At 43.1% G+C, this 18,253-nt stretch overlaps 1 protein-coding gene and 2 non-coding genes across 16 annotated transcripts in view; 1 reads left to right on the top strand and 2 right to left on the bottom strand.

Moving 5' to 3' along the window:
• Positions 1-968: 968 nt before the first annotated feature.
• Positions 969-18,253, top strand: part of BTRC (beta-transducin repeat containing E3 ubiquitin protein ligase) — a 201,387-nt gene continuing 184,102 nt past the window's right edge. For 3 of the 14 annotated variants that reach the window (XR_010146682.1, XM_016919155.4, XM_016919156.4), the window contains exon 1: positions 1,492-1,814. Coding sequence is in view for 8 of the 14 variants with exons in the window: in XM_016919155.4 (XP_016774644.1) it covers positions 1,572-1,814 (243 nt within the window). In the remaining 6 variants the exon portion in view is untranslated. Of the gene's footprint in view, positions 1,427-1,460; positions 1,815-3,578; positions 3,974-18,253 lie in introns of those variants that run through there. The other 11 variants (XR_010146683.1, XM_063781063.1, XM_016919160.4 and 8 more) reach the window with 9 other exon arrangements.
• On the bottom strand, positions 11,338-11,528 carry LOC112204710 (U2 spliceosomal RNA). The gene has a single exon (XR_002938374.1). It is a non-coding gene; the product is annotated as a U2 spliceosomal RNA (small nuclear RNA).
• Positions 18,143-18,243, bottom strand: LOC112204692 (small nucleolar RNA U13). Its single transcript, XR_002938359.1, has one exon. It is a non-coding gene; the product is annotated as a small nucleolar RNA U13 (small nucleolar RNA).

The following is an 18,253-nucleotide window of genomic DNA, read 5'->3' on the forward strand; positions in this document are numbered from 1 at the left end:
GCCTCCCGGGTTCAAGCAATTCTCATGCCTCAGCCTGCCGAGTAGCTTGAATTACAGGCGCGTGCCACCAGGCCCGACTAATTTTTGTATTTTTAGTAGAGACGGGGGTTTCTCCATGTTGGCCAGGCTCGTCTCGAACTCCTGACCTCAGGTGATCCACCCGCCTTAGCCTCCCACAGTGCTGGGATTACAAGCATCAGTCACCGCGCCTGGCCCTAAATCACTTTTGTTGTTGTTGTTGTTGTTATACTGTTCTTTTTCATTGCTAAGTAATATTCCACTGTGCTACATATGGAATATGCTACAATTTGTTCATACAACCACCTGCTGAGGGGCATTTGGGTGTGTGTCAGTTTTTTAGGCTGTATAACCAATTATCACAAACATAGCAGCTTAAAACAACCTAAATCACTTTTAACCAAACCCTAGAGTTTTCTCCTCCTAAGGTAGATCCAATTTCCAAAATAAACCCATATTGTACCTTTTCAGGCCAAAGAAAATATTTATATGCTTTATTTGCTGGAGGCCATTATATTCCACCGTTGAAGGACTTTTGTTAAGTACCTGTTTGACCCTTAGTGCAGGGCTTACATCCCACAGTTAGCAATAGCAAGTTATGTGCTTTTTGAGCCCTAAACACTGAGAATTTCTTGAACCGAGTTCTATTCGGCCCTGACTTGCTGTGGGGGAGAAAAGATTCCTCGGGAGAAGCGTGGGTGGCGATGGCTTAGGAGGACCTTGAAATTCCGCATTTGTCTGTGAGCTGCTGCCAGGTGCCCATTGGCCCAGCTACTCTGGGTCGCAAACCTGCAGATGCCAGATACATGAAATTTGGGGACATTCAGCTTCCTAAAACCACAGTTAGGCAGGTCCTAGGACCCGTGATTCTTGCCACAGTTTTTCTTAGTATTTGGGCTACAAGTGAGGCATTGGCCGCCATCTTGATATCAAATGCCAGGCAAGCCGCTACTGGCGTCGCTCGGTAACCACGGAGACACCCGTGCCCCTCCCGTTTCTCATCCTTAGAGGCTGTAAACTACAATTCCCATCAGCCGATTTCCTCTGCTTAATGGCAACTTATCTAAATCTGGCTTGTGGGCAACCGCAACGCTGCCGCAGTGAACTGTGGGAGTTGCGGTTCATGGCGTAGACTCAGTTTTTTTCCTGGGGAAAGTTCCAGAACTACAAATCCCGTGAGCCAGTGGGCTTTCGCCTGCGCACGGAGAAGCCGATTCTCCTTGGCCCCTCAGCCTGCGCCTGAGAGGTAAGAGAGGGCGGGGGGAAGGAAGAGGAGGCGGGATCCGGGCGCTGCGTTGGCTGCGGCCTGGCACCAAAGGGGCGGCCCCGGCGGAGAGCGGACCCAGTGGCCTCGGCGATTATGGACCCGGCCGAGGCGGTGCTGCAAGAGAAGGCACTCAAGTTTATGGTGAGGAGACGGTGGAGGCCGGGGAACGGTGGAGGCGCTGGCGTTGGCGGCGTCGTTGAGCTCTGGCCTGGGCCGCCCGCCCACTGCGGGACCGGGCAGCGGGACCCTGGGCCGAGGCTGGCGGCGGAGCGGCTGGAGGGATGGGATGGGAGCTCCAGAAAGGAGGCCGGGGGTTGCGGAGCGGACCCAGGGGTGGGGGCAGCGGCTCCGCCATCTTGTGGATGAGAGGCCAAGTGACAGCGGGAGCTTAATCGAGGAGGGGGCTCCAGGCGGCGCGCGGGGCCCTGGAGGGAAAGGGGCGTGGGGACTGTTACTGAAAAGCGGAGGAAGCTCTCTGGAGAAACGCCGTGAGGCCGCTGGCGGGGCCTTCCTGGTGTCAGGGTTACCGGTAAGGCCCGGGAGAGGAGGTGCATTCACGACTGGGGAAGGGAGCGCGGGATAGAGTGAAGACAGATATGGTGGGTAGAGGGGAACGGGCAGGGCTGGATGCAGATGGATTTAAGGGTGGAGGAGGGAACGCTAGGGCTGGTGAGAGGCTTATAGTTTTGTAGAATGAGGAGGGAGGATAGCCTTTGCCTTGAGGGTGGAATCCCAGCTTGGCCAAACTACTGTTGACAAACTCTGGAAGGGAAGAGGCCTCACTAAAGAAGATAAGGACTGGGAATGAGGACCTAGGGCTATAATGACAGTCCCTGGGAGGGGAAAAGGGTGTTGACTGTAAGCTAGAATTACAAATGTCAGGGAGAGGGGTACATAACGCTACTTTGAAAGGAGAAGCTAAATACTGTAATAAGGACAAGGTGATGAAAAGTAAGAGCAGATTGTCAGGGAAACATGGGTACAGGAGATTGGGGCAAAATGAGTATCTAATAGGGTAAGCAAAACAAAATTTAAAGGTAAATTGTGGGACGGTAAAATGTGGAGGCCAGGTGCTTTGTATCATTTTCTGGGAAAGGAAAGGCCGTGGAGATGAGAGTTGCAAAGACCCATAAGAAGTGATGAGATCAGTTGAGAAATTTAGGAGATAAAAAAGGTGGAGGTTGGTAGAGGGAAGTAAGTCAGGGATAAGTCAGGATTTGTGGTTACCCGTCAGTTTTAGGTTGAAGCACAGTGTGAGCAAAGATTGGATTTTGTGGGTGTGCTTAAACCCCTTGGAACATATTTCTTTAACTTTGTATCACGCTTTTCTTTTTGCTGTGCTTATCTTTGGCAAACTTGTATAGTCTGATATTTGATGCTTTTAATCTGATGCTTTTTGTATTTCCTAGGTGTAAAACCAGACTTTGTGGTTACAACTAAAGAATGATGGAATGCATAGATTTTAAGCTTAACAGGTGGCCTTAGGGACATTGATATTATTTGCAGTCCAGTCTTGCTTTTTCAGAAGTTATTGTGACTTGTCACTCCAAATCTTACTCCTTTGCTTAAAAAAATAGCTATTTTGTATCTTTGCCTAAAATACCGTAACAAATCCAGATAAACATGGATACTAACAAAATTGAATTTTAGACTTTAAACTGCCCCATTTATAAGAATACTTTTTTGGAATCTAGTCAAATTCACTAAAACTTTATCTTGCATTAGTGTTTTCGAAAACACCTAATTAAAATTCAGGGGTATCATTAACAAAATTTCATTGAGCCTGAAGAAGGTTCTTGGATTTCTGCCCTACATTAAAATTCTAAATATGAAGAAGAGACCTTGAACTTTTACTGGACTTTAGAAGTAAGTGAAAGTTACTACACTTAAGTTAGAAAACTGTTACTGCTTATTTTTGTTTTCCTACTTAGAGGGTTGAGTCCTTTTTTTCTTCTTTTGAGATGGAGTCTTGCTTTGTCGCCCAGGCTGGAGTGCAGTGGTGCAGCCTCCACCTCCTGGGTTCAAGCGATTCTCCTGCCTCAGCCTCCCGAGTAGCTAGAACTACAGGTTCGGGCCACCACGCCCATCTAATTTTTTATTTTTAGTAGAGTCGGGGTTTCACTATGTTGGCCAGGATGGTCTCATCTCCTGACCTCGTGATCCGCCCACCTTGGCCTCCCAAAGTGCTGGGATTTCAGGTGTGAGCCACAGCGCCCAGCAGAGGGTTGACTCTTAATCCTAATCCTGACATTTGTGTCAGATTTATGGAATAATGTGATTTACAGATCATAAAGAGACATTATGAGATCATCCTTTTTACTCTCAGTTAGACTTCAGCCTAGTAACATTCTCAGCTACTTAATCTCTGCTTTGTACCAGTGAGTTATGTTTTGATAATGGCCTCCCTGGTTGAGTTAAAGTGGACTTGGAGATGACCATGTAGTAGTTGCAGCTTTTAGAGCACCACACATTATTAAATCTTGAATCAGTTTCCATAGGGAGAAGCCAATTTTTTCTTTTAATTTTAGTTACTTTCATTATTGACCTTGCCTGCTGTTTTGGCTGCCGTTTGAGAAAAGGTCAACTAGAAGAGGGTCACCAGAATGACACCTTAATAAAAGAAACAGAGAATGGAGAGTTTGAGATTGGGTATTCTCTTTCAGTGCAGTAACAGTCTTATGAATCTGAGTAAGTCACAACTTCCCTTTGGTGCCATTTACCCTGCTATAACATGTCTGTTTATTCAGAGTCAGTTTTAAGAAAGGAAGATAGGCCAGGTGCGGTGGCTCATGCCTGTAATCCAGGACTTTGGGAGGCCGAGGCAGGCGGATCACGAGGTCAGGAGATCGAGACCATCCTGGCTAACATGGTGAAACTCCGTCTCTCTAAAAATACAAAAAATTAGGCGGGTGTGGCAGCGTGCGCCTGTAGTCCCAGCTACTTGGGAGGCTGAGGCAGGAGAATGGCGTGAACCCGGGAGGCGGAGCTTGCAGTGAGCCAAGATCGCACCACTGCACTCCAGCCTGGGTGACAGAGCGAGACTCTGTCTCAAAAAAAAAAAAAAAAAAGGAAGCTATTTGAGCTAGCATCAAATAATTAGTGCACAGTACACATGGAAGAACTATCCTTTTAATCAAACGGGCATTTTTATTACTATTTGGCTTTGTTCTGGTCTTAACCTTTCCCTCAATTGTGAATCGCTAATGACAACTTTTATACAGATGTCATGATTTCCATGGTTTAAACAAATGTAAAATTAGTTTAAAATGCCAGAATGAAATGGATACTCTCACAAATTTGCTCATTGCTATACTAATGTGCCTTGATAAAGAATTTTACAATAAAATCCTATTAATAAGACTGCTGATTCAGAGATGACCATAATTCACACGTGATCGAGACTTAAAGCTTATTGTTTTACTTGTGAAAAAAGTTTAAGCAGAATGTTTAACTTTTAAAAACAAATAAATGATATTGAAAGCAACCGTTTACATTAACTTACGTGCTAATGTCTCTCATTCAGCTTTAGCAGGTCCTCAAGGACCTTTCTTAATACTTTTTTGGTTAACAAAAGTATAAATGGAAACTTGAAGAGAACCTAAGAAGAGAAATGAAAATGATTGAGGGAATATAGACCCCAAAACACACACACACACACACACACACGCACATTTAAGATAGGGGTTGAAAAGACATGCTGAGGAGGAATTTGAACTTTATTTTTGTTTTCACCTTTGAGACAGGGTCTCACTATGTTGCCCAGGCTAGAGTGCAGTCATAGCTTGCTGCAGCCTCAAACTCCCAGGCTCACACGATCCTCCTGCCTCGGCCTCTCAAGTGGCTACAGGCACACACCACTGTGCTGGCTATTTTTTTTTTTTCTTTTTTGTTTTTGTAGAGACAAGGGTCGCCCTTTGTTGACAGGGGTGGTTTTTGAACTCCTGGGCTCAAGGGGTCCTCCTGCCTTGGCCTCCCGTTGTTGGGATTACAGGTGTGAGCCACCTTGCCAAGCCACGTTTATTTTTAAAAACAGGATAAATATATTCTTGTCCAGCCAATCCCAGAATCAAGTACAGTAGCTTGAAATAGATGAAATAATTTTAGAATGTATTAAGTTTTATTTATAGAGCTGATAGATAAATGAAACAGTATAAAGGGTAAATATTTGCTGTTTAACAGACAACCTCAAAACTTAGCTTAAAAAAAACAATTATTTTTCCACTCAAATGTGATGGTTTTTCTGCTTCACTTGGTATTGGCTGAGGTGTGGGAAAGACCTTCACTTCTCCTCTATATGGGCCTTTCTCTACCTGGCTGCTTGGATTTCCTTAAAGTGTGGTGGCAAGGTCCTAAGAAGGGACATTCCAGGAGACAGGAGGTACAGACTGCCAGTCTTCTAAATCCTAGATTTGGAAGTCCAAGAATGTCACTGTGGGTCAAAGCCAGTCAAGGCCAACTACAGAGGGAGGAGAAATAATCTCTACCTATTGATAGGAAGGGTGGCGTGCATAAACAGGGAAGGGGGAATTGCTGGGGGCCACCTTTTGAGACTTGCTACCGTAGGTGCTATGCTAGTTGGATGTTCAGGCTAAAAATAAAAATGGTATCAGCCAAGTTTGTGGGTCATAATGCTAGGAATGTTTAGGAGGCATCTCTTTTTTTGAGGTTAACTTCGGAAGGCACTAACATGATCTCCTGCGTGACTTCCCTTAATGATGTCACTGTTGACATAATACTGGGTGAATTAATGTGATTCAGTAAACTTGCTTACTTACTTCAGGAAACAGAGGTATCTAAACACAGATTACATTTTAAAATAAATTGTCAGATGCTTCACTGTAATGGAATTTTCTTTACATCAGTGAAATTGATTACCAGGTAGTGGGATGAACATCTGAAACTAGTTCTTAGTTTAAGTTGTCTGAGTTTTTGTGTATACTTTACCTATTCCCAGTTTAAATTGGCTTTCAAACAGTTTCTTTTCTGGGTACTCTTATAGGTGTTGGGGTATGAAATTAGTGGTAATTCTTTTTGCTAATTTTCTTTTTTTTTGTCTGAGATACCCTGAGTCTCGCTCTGTTGCCCAGACTGGAGTGCAGTGGCACAATTTCGGTTCACTGCAACCTCCGCCTCCTGGGTTCAAGTGATTCTCCTGCCTCAGCCTCCTAAGTAGCTGGAATTACAGGCGTGTACCACCTCGCCTGGCTAATTTTGTTGTATTTTTTTTTTTTTTTTTGAGATGGAGTTTTGGTCTTGTTGCCCAGGCTGGAGTGCAATGGTGCAAACTCAGTTCACTGCAACCTCTGCTTCTGAGGTTCAAGTGATTCTCCTTCCTCAGCCTCCCCTGTAGCTGGGATTACAGGCATGCACCACCACACCCAGCTAATTTTGTATTTTTGGTAGAGACAGGGCTTTTCCATGTTGGTCAGGCTGGTCTCGAACTCCCAACCTCAGGTGATCTGCCCGCCTTGGCCTCCCAAAGTGCTGAGATTACAGGCGTGAGCTGCCGTGTCCGGCCTCTTTTTGCTAATTTTCTAAATTTATGTTTATAGTAGATTTTCATAAATTATCAAAAGTGAATTATTAGATGTGGAGTAAAAATTCAACTTTGGGTAGTTTTAGAAATTATTTATTGCTAAATTAGAAAATAAACTTTCAAAAGAGATCTCTCTTTTTTTAAAAAACTTAATTGAGACAGGGTCTCACTCTGTCACCCAGGCTGGAGTACAGTGGTGCAACCTTGGCTCACTGCAGCCCCTACCTCCTGGGTTCAAGCAATTCTTGTGCCTCAGCCTCCCAGGTAGCTGGGAATACAGGCATGTGCCATCACGCCCAGCTAAATTTCGTGTTTTTAGTAGAGACGGGGTTTCACCGTGTTGCCTGGGCTGGTCTCGAACTCCTGACCTCAAGTGATCCGCCCACCTTGGCCTCCCAAAGTGCTGGGATTACAGGCGTGAGTCACTATGCCTGGCCTAGAGATGGGATCTGCTTTTTTTTTTTTTTTTTTTGAGATGGAGTCTTGCTCTGTCACCCAGGCTGGAGTGCAATGGCACGATCTCAACTCACTGCAACCTCCGCTTCCCGGGTTCAGGCAATTCTCCTGTCTCAGCCTCCTAAGTAGCTGGGATTACAGGCACCTGCCATCATCCCTGACTAATTTTTGTATTTTTGTAGATGGGGTTTCACCATGTTGGCCAGGCTATTCTTGAACTCCTGACCTCAGGTGATCCGACCGCCTCGCCTTCCCAAAGTGCTGGGATTATAGGCATTAGCTACCGCGTCTGGCCTCTAGAGATGGGATCTTGCTTGCTCTGTTGCCAGGTTGGCCTTGAACTCAGGCTAGGGTTAAGTGATCTTTGTGCCTCGGCCTCCAGTAGCTGGGACTACAGGTGCGTGCCACCACTCGCAGCCTAAAATACTTTTTAAATCTCACCTACTTTCTAGCAGTATTTTATTTTATTTGGGCGCAGCTCTGCCATCAGTAGGCTGAGCTCACTGCAGCCTCAAACTCCTGGGCTGAAGCAATGCCTCTGCCTCAGCCTCCTGAGTAGCTGGGACTACAGGTTTGTGCCACCACACCTGGCTATATTTTTATTTTTTTGTAGAGATGGGGTCTTGCTGTGTTGCCCAGGCTGGTCTGGAACTCCTGGCCTCAAGTTATTCTCCTGCATCAGCCTTCCAAATTGCTGGGATTACAGGCTTGAGCCACCATGCCCAGCTTTAGCAATTTTTTTTTTTGAGACGGAGTCTCGCTCTATTGCCCAAGCTGGAGTGCAGTGGTGCGATCTCAGCTCACTGCAACCTCAGCTTCCTGGGTTCAAACAGTTCTCCTGCCTCAGCCTCCCAAATAGCTGGGATTACAGGCACGTGTCACCACACCTGGCTAATTTTTTGTATTTTTAGTAGAGATGGGGTTTCGCCTTGTTAGCCAGGATGGTCTCGATCTCCTGACCTTGTGATCCAACCGCCTCGGCCTCCCTAAGTGCTGGGATTACAGGCATGTGCCACCGCACCTGGCCAGCAATATTTTAATATAGCACAGAAGTCCTTTCTAAATGTGTATAGTGAGAATCCGTTGAGGATGAAATAGAAAATATTTACCAAAGTTTAACAACTTAGTCAATAAAAATAAAACTTTCTCTTTCCGTAATAAATCAATCTCAGCATTCTAAAATAGGCAATGGAGGGGGGAAGAAATCTCCATGGGAAGGGTCCACTGGATCTTAACAGTTTCAACTAGTGTTCCACAATATTTCTGCTGTACTTGGGGAGAATTTCTGGATAATTAGAATAGTCTGAGGCTTATTCCTTTTAGTTTCCCATAGCCTGATTGAGATAGAGCTATAAGACCAGCTATAATATTGTACAGAAGACTCAGAGATAAACAAGTGAAAAAGATAACTGAGATTAATGTTGAACTAAGAATATGATTGTTCTCTGAGGCACTACCTGCTAGTTCCTGGATTACCTTTATATGTGGCCAAGGTGGGGATTGGGAAGCAAGGGAGCAAAAGCCCTAGAGCTAAGGGAGAGAGAATTTCTGCCTGCCTAAGATGAACCTTCTGAGTTGGATATTTTTTTTCTTCCCCCTTGAGACGGAGTCTCACTCTGTCGCCAGACTGGAGTGCAGTGGCATGATCTCGGCTCACTGCAACCCCCGACTCCCTGGTTCAAATGATTTTCCTGCCTCAGCCTCCCGAGTAGCTGGGATTACAGGCACGCACCACCACACACAGCTCATTTTTGTGTTTTTAGTAGGGATGGGGTTTCACCATGTTGGCCAGGACAGTCTCGATCTCCTCCTCGTGATTCGCCTGCCTTGGCCTCCCAAAGTGCTGGGATTACAGGTGTGAGCCACCACGCCCGGCCAGAAGAAATTTTTTGTGTTTTGTTCATACAGTCAGCCACGAATAGCTAACAGCTATTCAGCCACGAATAGCTAACAGCTAACAGCTGGTCCCTCATATTTGTGGGTTCCATATCTGCTAATTCAACCATTGATTGAAAATATTCAGAAAAAGAGACCACAATAAAAAATAACAATATAACAATAAAAGTGGGAATTAAAAACAATACGTATAACAACTACTTACATAACATTTACATTGCATTATTATATGTAATCTAGAGATGATTTGAAATATATGGGAGGATGTGTGTAGGTTATGTGCCGTTTAAGGCACTATAAGAGACTTTTGAGTATCTGTGGATTTTGGTATCCGATGGGAGGATCCTGGAACCAGTTCCCTGCAGCTACGGAGATTTGACTATAATTATTTAGCATGTACTATTTGCTGTTCTAAATATACCGTTCTAAGCTCTTTATATATATTATTTCATTTAATCCTCCCAGTAATCCTGTGAGATAGATTCAGTATTACTATTATTCCCATTTCTCATTTAAGGAAAATTATTCCAGAGAGGTTAAGTAACTTGCTCAAAGTCATGCTAGCAGGTATCCTGAGATTAAATCCAGGCAGTCTGACTTGAGAGCCTTACTTACGTGCAGTATACTTCCTCTTTGAAGAGCAGGAAAACTGTGGGATATGGTGGCATGTTTCCTTAATATCTGTTAAGGCACACTTTGGTAAATGCTAAAATAGAAGCACAAAGTGCTATAGAATTTAAGGGAGGGGAAGTTCGTTTTTGTTGTTGTTGTTGTTGTTGTTGTTTTTTTGAGATGGAGTCTTACTCTGTCACCCAGGCTGGAGTGCAGTAGTGCAATCTCAGCTCACTGCCACCTCCACCTCCCGGGTTCAAGTGATTCTCCTCCCTCAGCCTCCCGAGTAGCTGGGACTACAGATGTGCACCACCATGCCCGGCTAAGTTTTGTATTTTTTAGTAGTGCTGGGATTACAGGTGTGAGCCACTGTGCCTGGCCGGGAAGTTCGTTTTAACTGAAGAGCTCTTTAGCAGCTTTGTAGAAGAAAGCTTCATATTAGATCTTGATGAATAGATAGATTTTGACAGATATCTCTCTGAGGTAGGCAGTCAAGCGGTGGCCAGAGTGGAAGAATTACTGTCCAGATTTACATATAGGTTTCCTGATTATTTAAATTACCGATGAAGTGCAGTAAGACTCTACTGTTGTCACAGTATCATTTCAGTTAGCTATTGGCGTTTAGAATCACAAAATACCAGCATCTTACAGTGATAGGTATTTATTCTCTTGAAATTGTGGGTTTGCTGGGTAGTGGATGATCTAAACTTGGCTTACTCAAAGTCAAAAGCCCAAAGTCAAGCAGGGCAGGGAGTAACTTGCACAATACTATAGTGACAGTAATCTACTGCAATGATCTAGTACAGTTGATTTAGAGAAGAATGGTAAGATGCTTATTATGACAACTATTGTGCTTTCTTCTTTCTGCTCTCTATTGTTGACACTCTCCTGATAGCACTTTTTCATTTTGGTTGCTGAATAATACCTGTTGATTGGATACTCCTAGAATCATAATGTAATACAGCAGATTTCTTCTCTTCATGTTATGTAGGAAAAAAGCATAAAGAAATAATCAGAATCTTGACTATTCCACAGTGATGCCCTGAAAAGTTCAGCAATATCATGGTGCTATTCTTCTATCTTTGGGACTGATAAGCTTGATGTCACTGGAATGGCATTTGTAACAGAATTTGAACTGTAACAGAGTTTACATCAAGGTCATACATAATAACCCAACAACTCCTTTGTTAACAGTTTTAACAGCTTTTCCATCTCTTCGCTGCACCTAAACTTAAGGTTGCAAAGATCGGGTGCTGATATATTTAGATGTCTGGAAAACTTTCATGCTTTCACTGAAAAGTCATAGAGACAGATATCCAGGAATTATAGCATGTCGATAAATATTTTTGTAGCACAGATTCATAAATCCTTGTATGCAGGAAGTACTACACCAAACTGTTAATGTGGTTATTTGTGAGTTGCTGGATTATGGGTAATATTTCAAAATATTTAATGGTATTCTGAAAATATACTAGTAAATACACAGAAAAGCATTATTTAGGTGATATTTCTTTTAATTCTTTTTTTTTTTTTTTTTTTTTTGTATCCCCGGAGCGAGTGCACCGTTCCTGGAGGTACTGCAATACCAGGTCGATGCATGGAGTGGACGGAGCAAGCTCCTATTCCATCTCCCTGCTCCAAAAATCTATTTAATATATTGTCCTCAGATAGAGGACATATCAGATACTAAACTGATGAGAACAGATACTACACTTGATCTTAGCCAAAAGGCCGAGAAGTGATTTTAATTCTTTTTCTTTTTTTCTTTTTAAAATTTTTTTATTTTTATTTTTTTTTAAGATGGAGTTTCGCTCTTGGTGCCCAGGCTGGAATACAATGGCGCGATCTCGGCTCACCGCAACCTCCACCTCCCGGGTTCAAGTGATTCTCCTGCCTTAGCTTCCTGAGTAGCTGGGATTACAGGCATGCACCACCACACCCAGCTAATTTTGCAGTTTTAGTAGAGATGGGGTTTCTCCATGTTGGCCAGGCTGGTCTTGAACTCCGGATCTCAGGTGATCTGCCCGCCTCAGCCTTCCAAAGTGCTGGGATTACTGGCGTGAGCCACCGCGCTTGGCCCTTTTTTTTAAAATTTTTTGAGACAGTCTCACTCACTCTGTCACCCAGGCTGGGTGATATTTCTTTTCTTTAATTCTTTTTCTTTTTAAAAATTTTTTATTTTTATTTTTATTTTTTTGAGACGAAGTTTCGCTCTTGTTGCACAGGCTGGAGTGCAGTGGTGCAGTCTCAGCTCACTGCAACCTCTGCCTTCCGGGTTCAAGCAATTCTCCTGCCTCAGCTTCCCGAGTAGCTGGGACTACAGGTGTGCATCACCACACTCAGCTAATTTTTGTGATTTTTATTAGAGACAGGGTTTCACCATGTTGGCCAGGCTGGTCTTATACTCCTGAACTTAAGTGATCCACCTGTCTTGGCCTCCCAAAGTGCTGGGATTATAGGCATGAGCCACCATGCCTAGCCTTCTTTCAATTCTTTTATGTTTTACGGTTTTTCTACAGTGAATATATATCATAATCGGAAAAAGTAAAATTTAGTATATTGAGTATATGCATTTATAAAACAAAATGATCATGGACTACATTGTAGCAAGTGTACTGGCCAGTGGGCTGACAGTGGCTGCTTAAACGACTCCTTACTCTGAGCTCCAGTTTTCTTAACCAGAAAATCGGCTATTGTTAATTTTACCTACTTAGGGTCTCTCTCTATTTTTCCTTTCAATTCATGTTAATTTCTAAATTGCCATGTATAAGTAAGGGGTTGTCAATTTACACCATAAAACCCCTTTATGTATCCAAGGTTTTCATAGGAAATTTAGGACTGTATGATCCTAAATTGTGCTGGAGTACCACATTTTCTGTTAAGTAGTACTTGGCAATAAAGTATAGGAAAAAAAAATCAGTGGGTTGACAAAGAGAGGTCATGATAGTGTACCTGTAATGTAATTTGATAAAAAATGTGAGCCTGAACTGATTGCAAAGCATTGTTACATATAGGGGAAGACATTAGGGGGCAGAGGGGGGTGAAGATACAAAGTTGAATAAAACTTCTCTAGAGCTTCACAATCTAATAAGATAGGCATTTATAAATATCTCTTAAGGCGCACTTTGTTAAGTGCTAAAATAGTGGCACAAAGAGCTATAGAATTTAAGAGAGGCAACAGGAAAAAAAAGTAAATTGAGTTAAAGGAAGGAGAAATTAGTTTTAATGAGAGATTTTTTAGAAGCTTTAAAGAAGAAAGTTTTGTATTGGACCTTGAAGAGTAGACAGATTTTGACAGACTTGTGTCTGAGGTGGGCAATTCCAAGAATAGGAAGTAGCTTGGGTAAAGGCCAGGAGATCAGAAGTTGGGCAGGTGCAGTGAGTTATAGGTGGGTAGATAGATATAATTTGAGTATAGCAGATAAGGAAAATATAAATTGGAGGCCCAGGGAGTTTGGACTTGATCTAGTTATATATATATATATATTTATATGTATATTATATATATATTTATATATAATATATATTTATATATATTATATATATATATATATATTTTTATATTTATATATATATATTTATATATATTTATATATATATATATTTTTGAGATAGAGTCTCACTCTGTCGCCCAGGCTGGAGTGCAGTGGCGCGATCTTGGCTCACTGCATCGTCTGCCTCCCAGGTTCAAGCCATTCTCCTACCTCAGCCTCCCCAGTGGCTGGGACTACATGCACGCACCACCACGCCCAGCTAATTTTTGTATTTTTAGTAGAGACAGGGTTTCGCCATGTTGGCCAGGATGGTCTCTATCTCTTGACCTTGTGATCCGCCTGCCTCGGCCTCCCAAAGTGCTGGGATTACAGGTGTGAGCCACTGCGCCTGGCCTAGGTCTATATTTAAGAAGAATGTTCTAGTGTACTTTATGTATGTGTTAATGTGAGCTTTTTTACTAAAGTAAAATATATATACAAATAGTTACATATTTTTAATATGTACAAATAATTATATATAGCTCAGTGAGTTTTTACCTAGTGAACACATCTTCGTAACCATTATCTAGATCAGGAATAGAACTTTGCCAGCACTCCACAAGTTGCCTTCATGCTCCCTTTAGTTACTAACTCCCTAATCCCAAGGGAAACCACTCTCTTATAATATCTGTAGATTAGTTTTACTGTTATTGGTATGTAAGCTCATCTAAATGGAATCATTCCAGGGTGTATTCTTTGGTGACTGGTGTCTTTTGTCCCACATTGTTCGTAAGATGATTCATTCAGGTTGTTGTGGGAGGTGTGGTGTGTTTATTCTTGTTAATGTATTCCACTGTGATTAATCATTCAGATTAGTCATTCTATTTTTGATGGACACTTGGGTTATTTCCAGTTTTTGGCTACTTTAAATTGTGCTATTATAAATAATCTTGTACAGTCTTTCCTTAAACATATGTACATATTTCTGTTGGGTAGGTACCTGAGAATGGAATCGCTGGGTCACAGGGTATGAAAATGTTTAGCTTTATGCTATGGTTTGAATATAGCTTGTTTGGCCCTGCCAAGTCTCATGTTGAAATTTGATCTCCAGTGTTGGAGGTGGGGCCTGGTGGGAGGTGTTTGGATTATGGAGGTGCATTCCTCATGAAGGGCTTGGTGCCATCCTTTTGGAAATAAGTGAGTTCTCGCTCCATTAGTTCCTGCCAGAGTTGGTAGTTTAAGAGTCTGGCACCTCCCTTTTCTCTCTTTTGGTTTCTCTCTTGGCGTGTGATTTCTGCGCATGCAGCTCCTCTTCGCCCTCCACCGTGAGTGGAAGCCGCTTGAGACTCTCACCAGGAGCAGATGCTAGCACCATGCTTCTTGTACAGCCTGCAGAACTGTGAGCCAAATAAACCTTTTTTTATTATGAATTACCCACCCTCAGGTATTCCATTATAGCAACGTAAATGGACTAAGACACTTTAGTAGAACCTATGCAACTGTTTTTCTTTTTTTTTTTTAGAGACAGGGTCTCACTCTGTTGCCCAGGCCGGAGTGCAGTGGCATGATCATGGGTCACTGCACCCTTGAACTCCTGGGTTCAAGCTGTCTTCCCATTTTAGCCTCCTGAGTAACTAGGACTACAGGCATGTGCCACCACAGTCAGCCAATGTTTTTCATTTTATACTTTCTTTAGCAGTGTATGGGAGTCCCAGTTGCTGAACATTCTTGCAGTGCTCACTTAATATCGTCTTTTTTGAGGCCGGGTATAGTGGCTCATGCCTGTAATCCCAGCACTTTGGGAGGCTGGGGCAGGTAGATCGCTTGAGGCCAGGAGTTCGAGTCTAGCCTGGCTAACGTGGTGAAACCTAGCTTCTACTAAAGGTACAAAAGTTAGCTGGATGTGGTGGCGGGCACCTGTAATCCCAGCTACTCAGGAGGCTGACGCACGAGAATCGCTTGAACCTGGGAGGCGGAGGTTGCAGTGAGCTGAGATGGTACTACTGGACTCCAGCCTTGGCGACAGAGCGAGACACCATCTTAAATAATAATAATAATAACATCGTCTTTTTCGTTGTAGCCACTGTAGTGGATGATGGTACTATCCCACCGTTTTAATTTGTGTTTCCTTAATGACTACTGTAAACAAGCACCTTTTTAGGTTTGTTGACTGTTTAGACATAGTCTTTTGTTGAAGTGTTTATTCAAGTCTTGGCCTTTTTTCCCCTATTGGAGTATTATTATTATTTTTTTTTTTAAAGAGATGGGTTCTTGCCCTCTTGTCCAGGCTCTCGAGTACACTGGTGTGATCATAGCTCACTGATGATAGCTCACTGCAGCCTCCAACTCCTGGGCTCAAACATCCTCCCACCTTGGCCTCCCAAAGTGCTGAGAGGCATGAGCCTCATTATTTTTTGTGTGCCTGGCCTCATTATTTATTTTGATGCTTGAATTGTTCCCTATTTGGCCAGTGGGAAGTGCATTCAAACTGCTTCCTCTGTTTTTTGGTGTCATTAAGCATTTTCTTGTTTACTGAAAGATACTCCAGGCTCTTCTTATACTTTTTTTGCCCTAGCCCTGGAATTAGTGATTTCTCCGAGAAGCTCTTTTAGAAGTTTCTTTTAGTAGAGAATGACATGTAGAAGTCCAGATCTGGGTGTTAAGCGTGCTCATTGCTATTGGGGTGTCACTGCTCACAAGCCATCATACTGGACACACCACGCACACAGGTGCACATTGCACATTTACGTTGTTATTTTATCTTACATATTATTTAAAACCATGAGTTCACACTGATATCCCCAATTCCAGTCTAATACCACAGGGTTCGTTCAATAATTTCATAATTGTAACTCCGTTTTCTGACAGTGAGTAACTTGGCTTTCATTATCCTCAACATATTTTCTTAGTCAATCAGCCCCTTTCTATGTGACCACTCTCATGTTGCTGCTGTTCCCCACACCCACTATATAGATGCCGTCCTTGACTTACTTAGGCTCCAAAACCCCATGTCAGATTGCTGGCCTACACCCTTCCATGAACACCCTTGTCCGATACCTGTGCTAGATTGCTTTTCACATCACATTTGGACTTCAACACTCTGTGCAGGGCTGCCATGTTACCTGCCATATTTCTGTATGGACATATCCCTTATCCTGTTTTTTTGTTTGTTTTGAGACAAGGTCTCACTCTTTTGCCCAGGCTGCAGTGCAGTGGCACAATCACAGCTCACAGCAGCCTCACTCAACCTCCTGGGCTCAGGCGATCCTCCTGCCTCAGTCTCCTGAGCATCTGGGACTACAGGTGCTTGCCAGCACGCCTGGCTAATTTTTTGTAGAGATGGGGTTTCCCCATGTTGCCCTGGCTGGTCTCAAACTCCTGGACCCAAGTGATCCTCTCACCTCGGCCTCCCAAAGTGCTGGTATTACAGGTGTGAGCCATCGGGCCCGCCCCTTCTTCCTTATCCTGATAGTACTCTGTCATCCTGTACTAAGACCTCTGCTGATCCTGCAGATATCTGTTTTGCCTGGCCCTGACAAAATGAGTAGAGGTTTATTGTAGTCAAAATGTAGTCAAGATTTTCAATTTTTAAATTTATGGTTAGCACTTTTTCTCTTTGCTTATCCCAAGGTCATACAGATCCTTCCCTCCCTCCCTCCCTCCCTTTCTCCCATCTAGGCTCACTGCAGCCTTGACCTCCTGGGCTCAAGCGATCCTCCCACCTCAACTTCCCCGTAGCTGGGACTACAGGCATGTACCACCAAACATCGGCTAATTTTTTTGCATTTTTAGTGGAGATGAGGTTTCTTCATGTTGTCCAGGCTGGTCTCAAGCTCCTGGGCTCAAGTGATTCACCTGCCTCTGCCTCCCAAAGTGCTGGGATGCTGGGGTTACAGGTGTGCACCACTTCACTGGGCCAAGATGTTGATTTTATTTATCTGCACACACAGACACACATACATATGTACCTATATACATACACACACATATAAGCTTCATTTAAACATTTTTTATTGTGGTAAAATACATGTAAAATTTACCATTTTAACTATTTAAAATGTATAGTTAAGTAGTGTTAAGTATGTTCACACTGTTGTGCATATATAATCTTTAGAACTTTTTTGTCTTGCAAAACTGAAACTCTATACCCATTAGACAAACTATCGATGTCTCCCTTATCCCAGCCACTGGCAACCACTATTCTTTTTTTTGTTTGTTTGGTGTTTTTTTTTCCCCCAGAGACAGAGTCTTGCTCTCTTGCCCAGACTGGAGTGCAGTGGCACCATCTTGGCTCACTGCAGACTCCGCCAAGCAATTCTCCTGCCTCAGCCTCCTGAGTAGCTGGGACTACAGGTGTGTGCCACCATGCCAGCTAATTTTTGTATTTTTAGTAGAGACGAAGTTCACCATGTTGGCCAGGCTGGTCTTGAACTCCTGATCTCAGGTGATCCGCCCGCCTCGGCCTCCCAAAGTGCTGGGATTACAGGCATGAGCCACTGAGCCCAGCCTTCTATTTTTTTTTCCTATGAATTTGATTCCTCTAGATACCTCATATAAGTAGAATCATACAGTGTTTGCCTTTTTGTGACTAGCTTATTTTACTTAATGTCCTCAGGTTTCATCCATGTTCTTCCTTTTTTAAGGCTGAATAACATTTAATTGTATGTATATACCACATTTTATTTGTTGTCAACGGACACTTGGGAAGCTTGTACGTTTTGACCTTTGTGAATAATGCTGCTATTTGTATATGTTACAAGTACCTCTTCAAGTCCGTGAGAAGTTTTATTTACCATTTGCATTTAGCTCTGCAATCCATCTGGAATTAATTTTTGCATATGGTGTGAGGTAGACGTCAGCATTCTTTTTTTTTTTCTTTCTCCATGCCGGACAGGTAATGTGCCTATGTAACAAGGTTTGAGGGAGGCACACTTCACACATGAGGCTGAAAACCCAATCGTCATGCTTACAAACTACAAAAGGATCAGAATTCTT

The sequence above is a fragment of the Pan troglodytes genome, chromosome 8 (genome assembly GCF_028858775.2).
Source record: "Pan troglodytes isolate AG18354 chromosome 8, NHGRI_mPanTro3-v2.0_pri, whole genome shotgun sequence".
NCBI lineage: Eukaryota > Metazoa > Chordata > Mammalia > Primates > Hominidae > Pan > Pan troglodytes.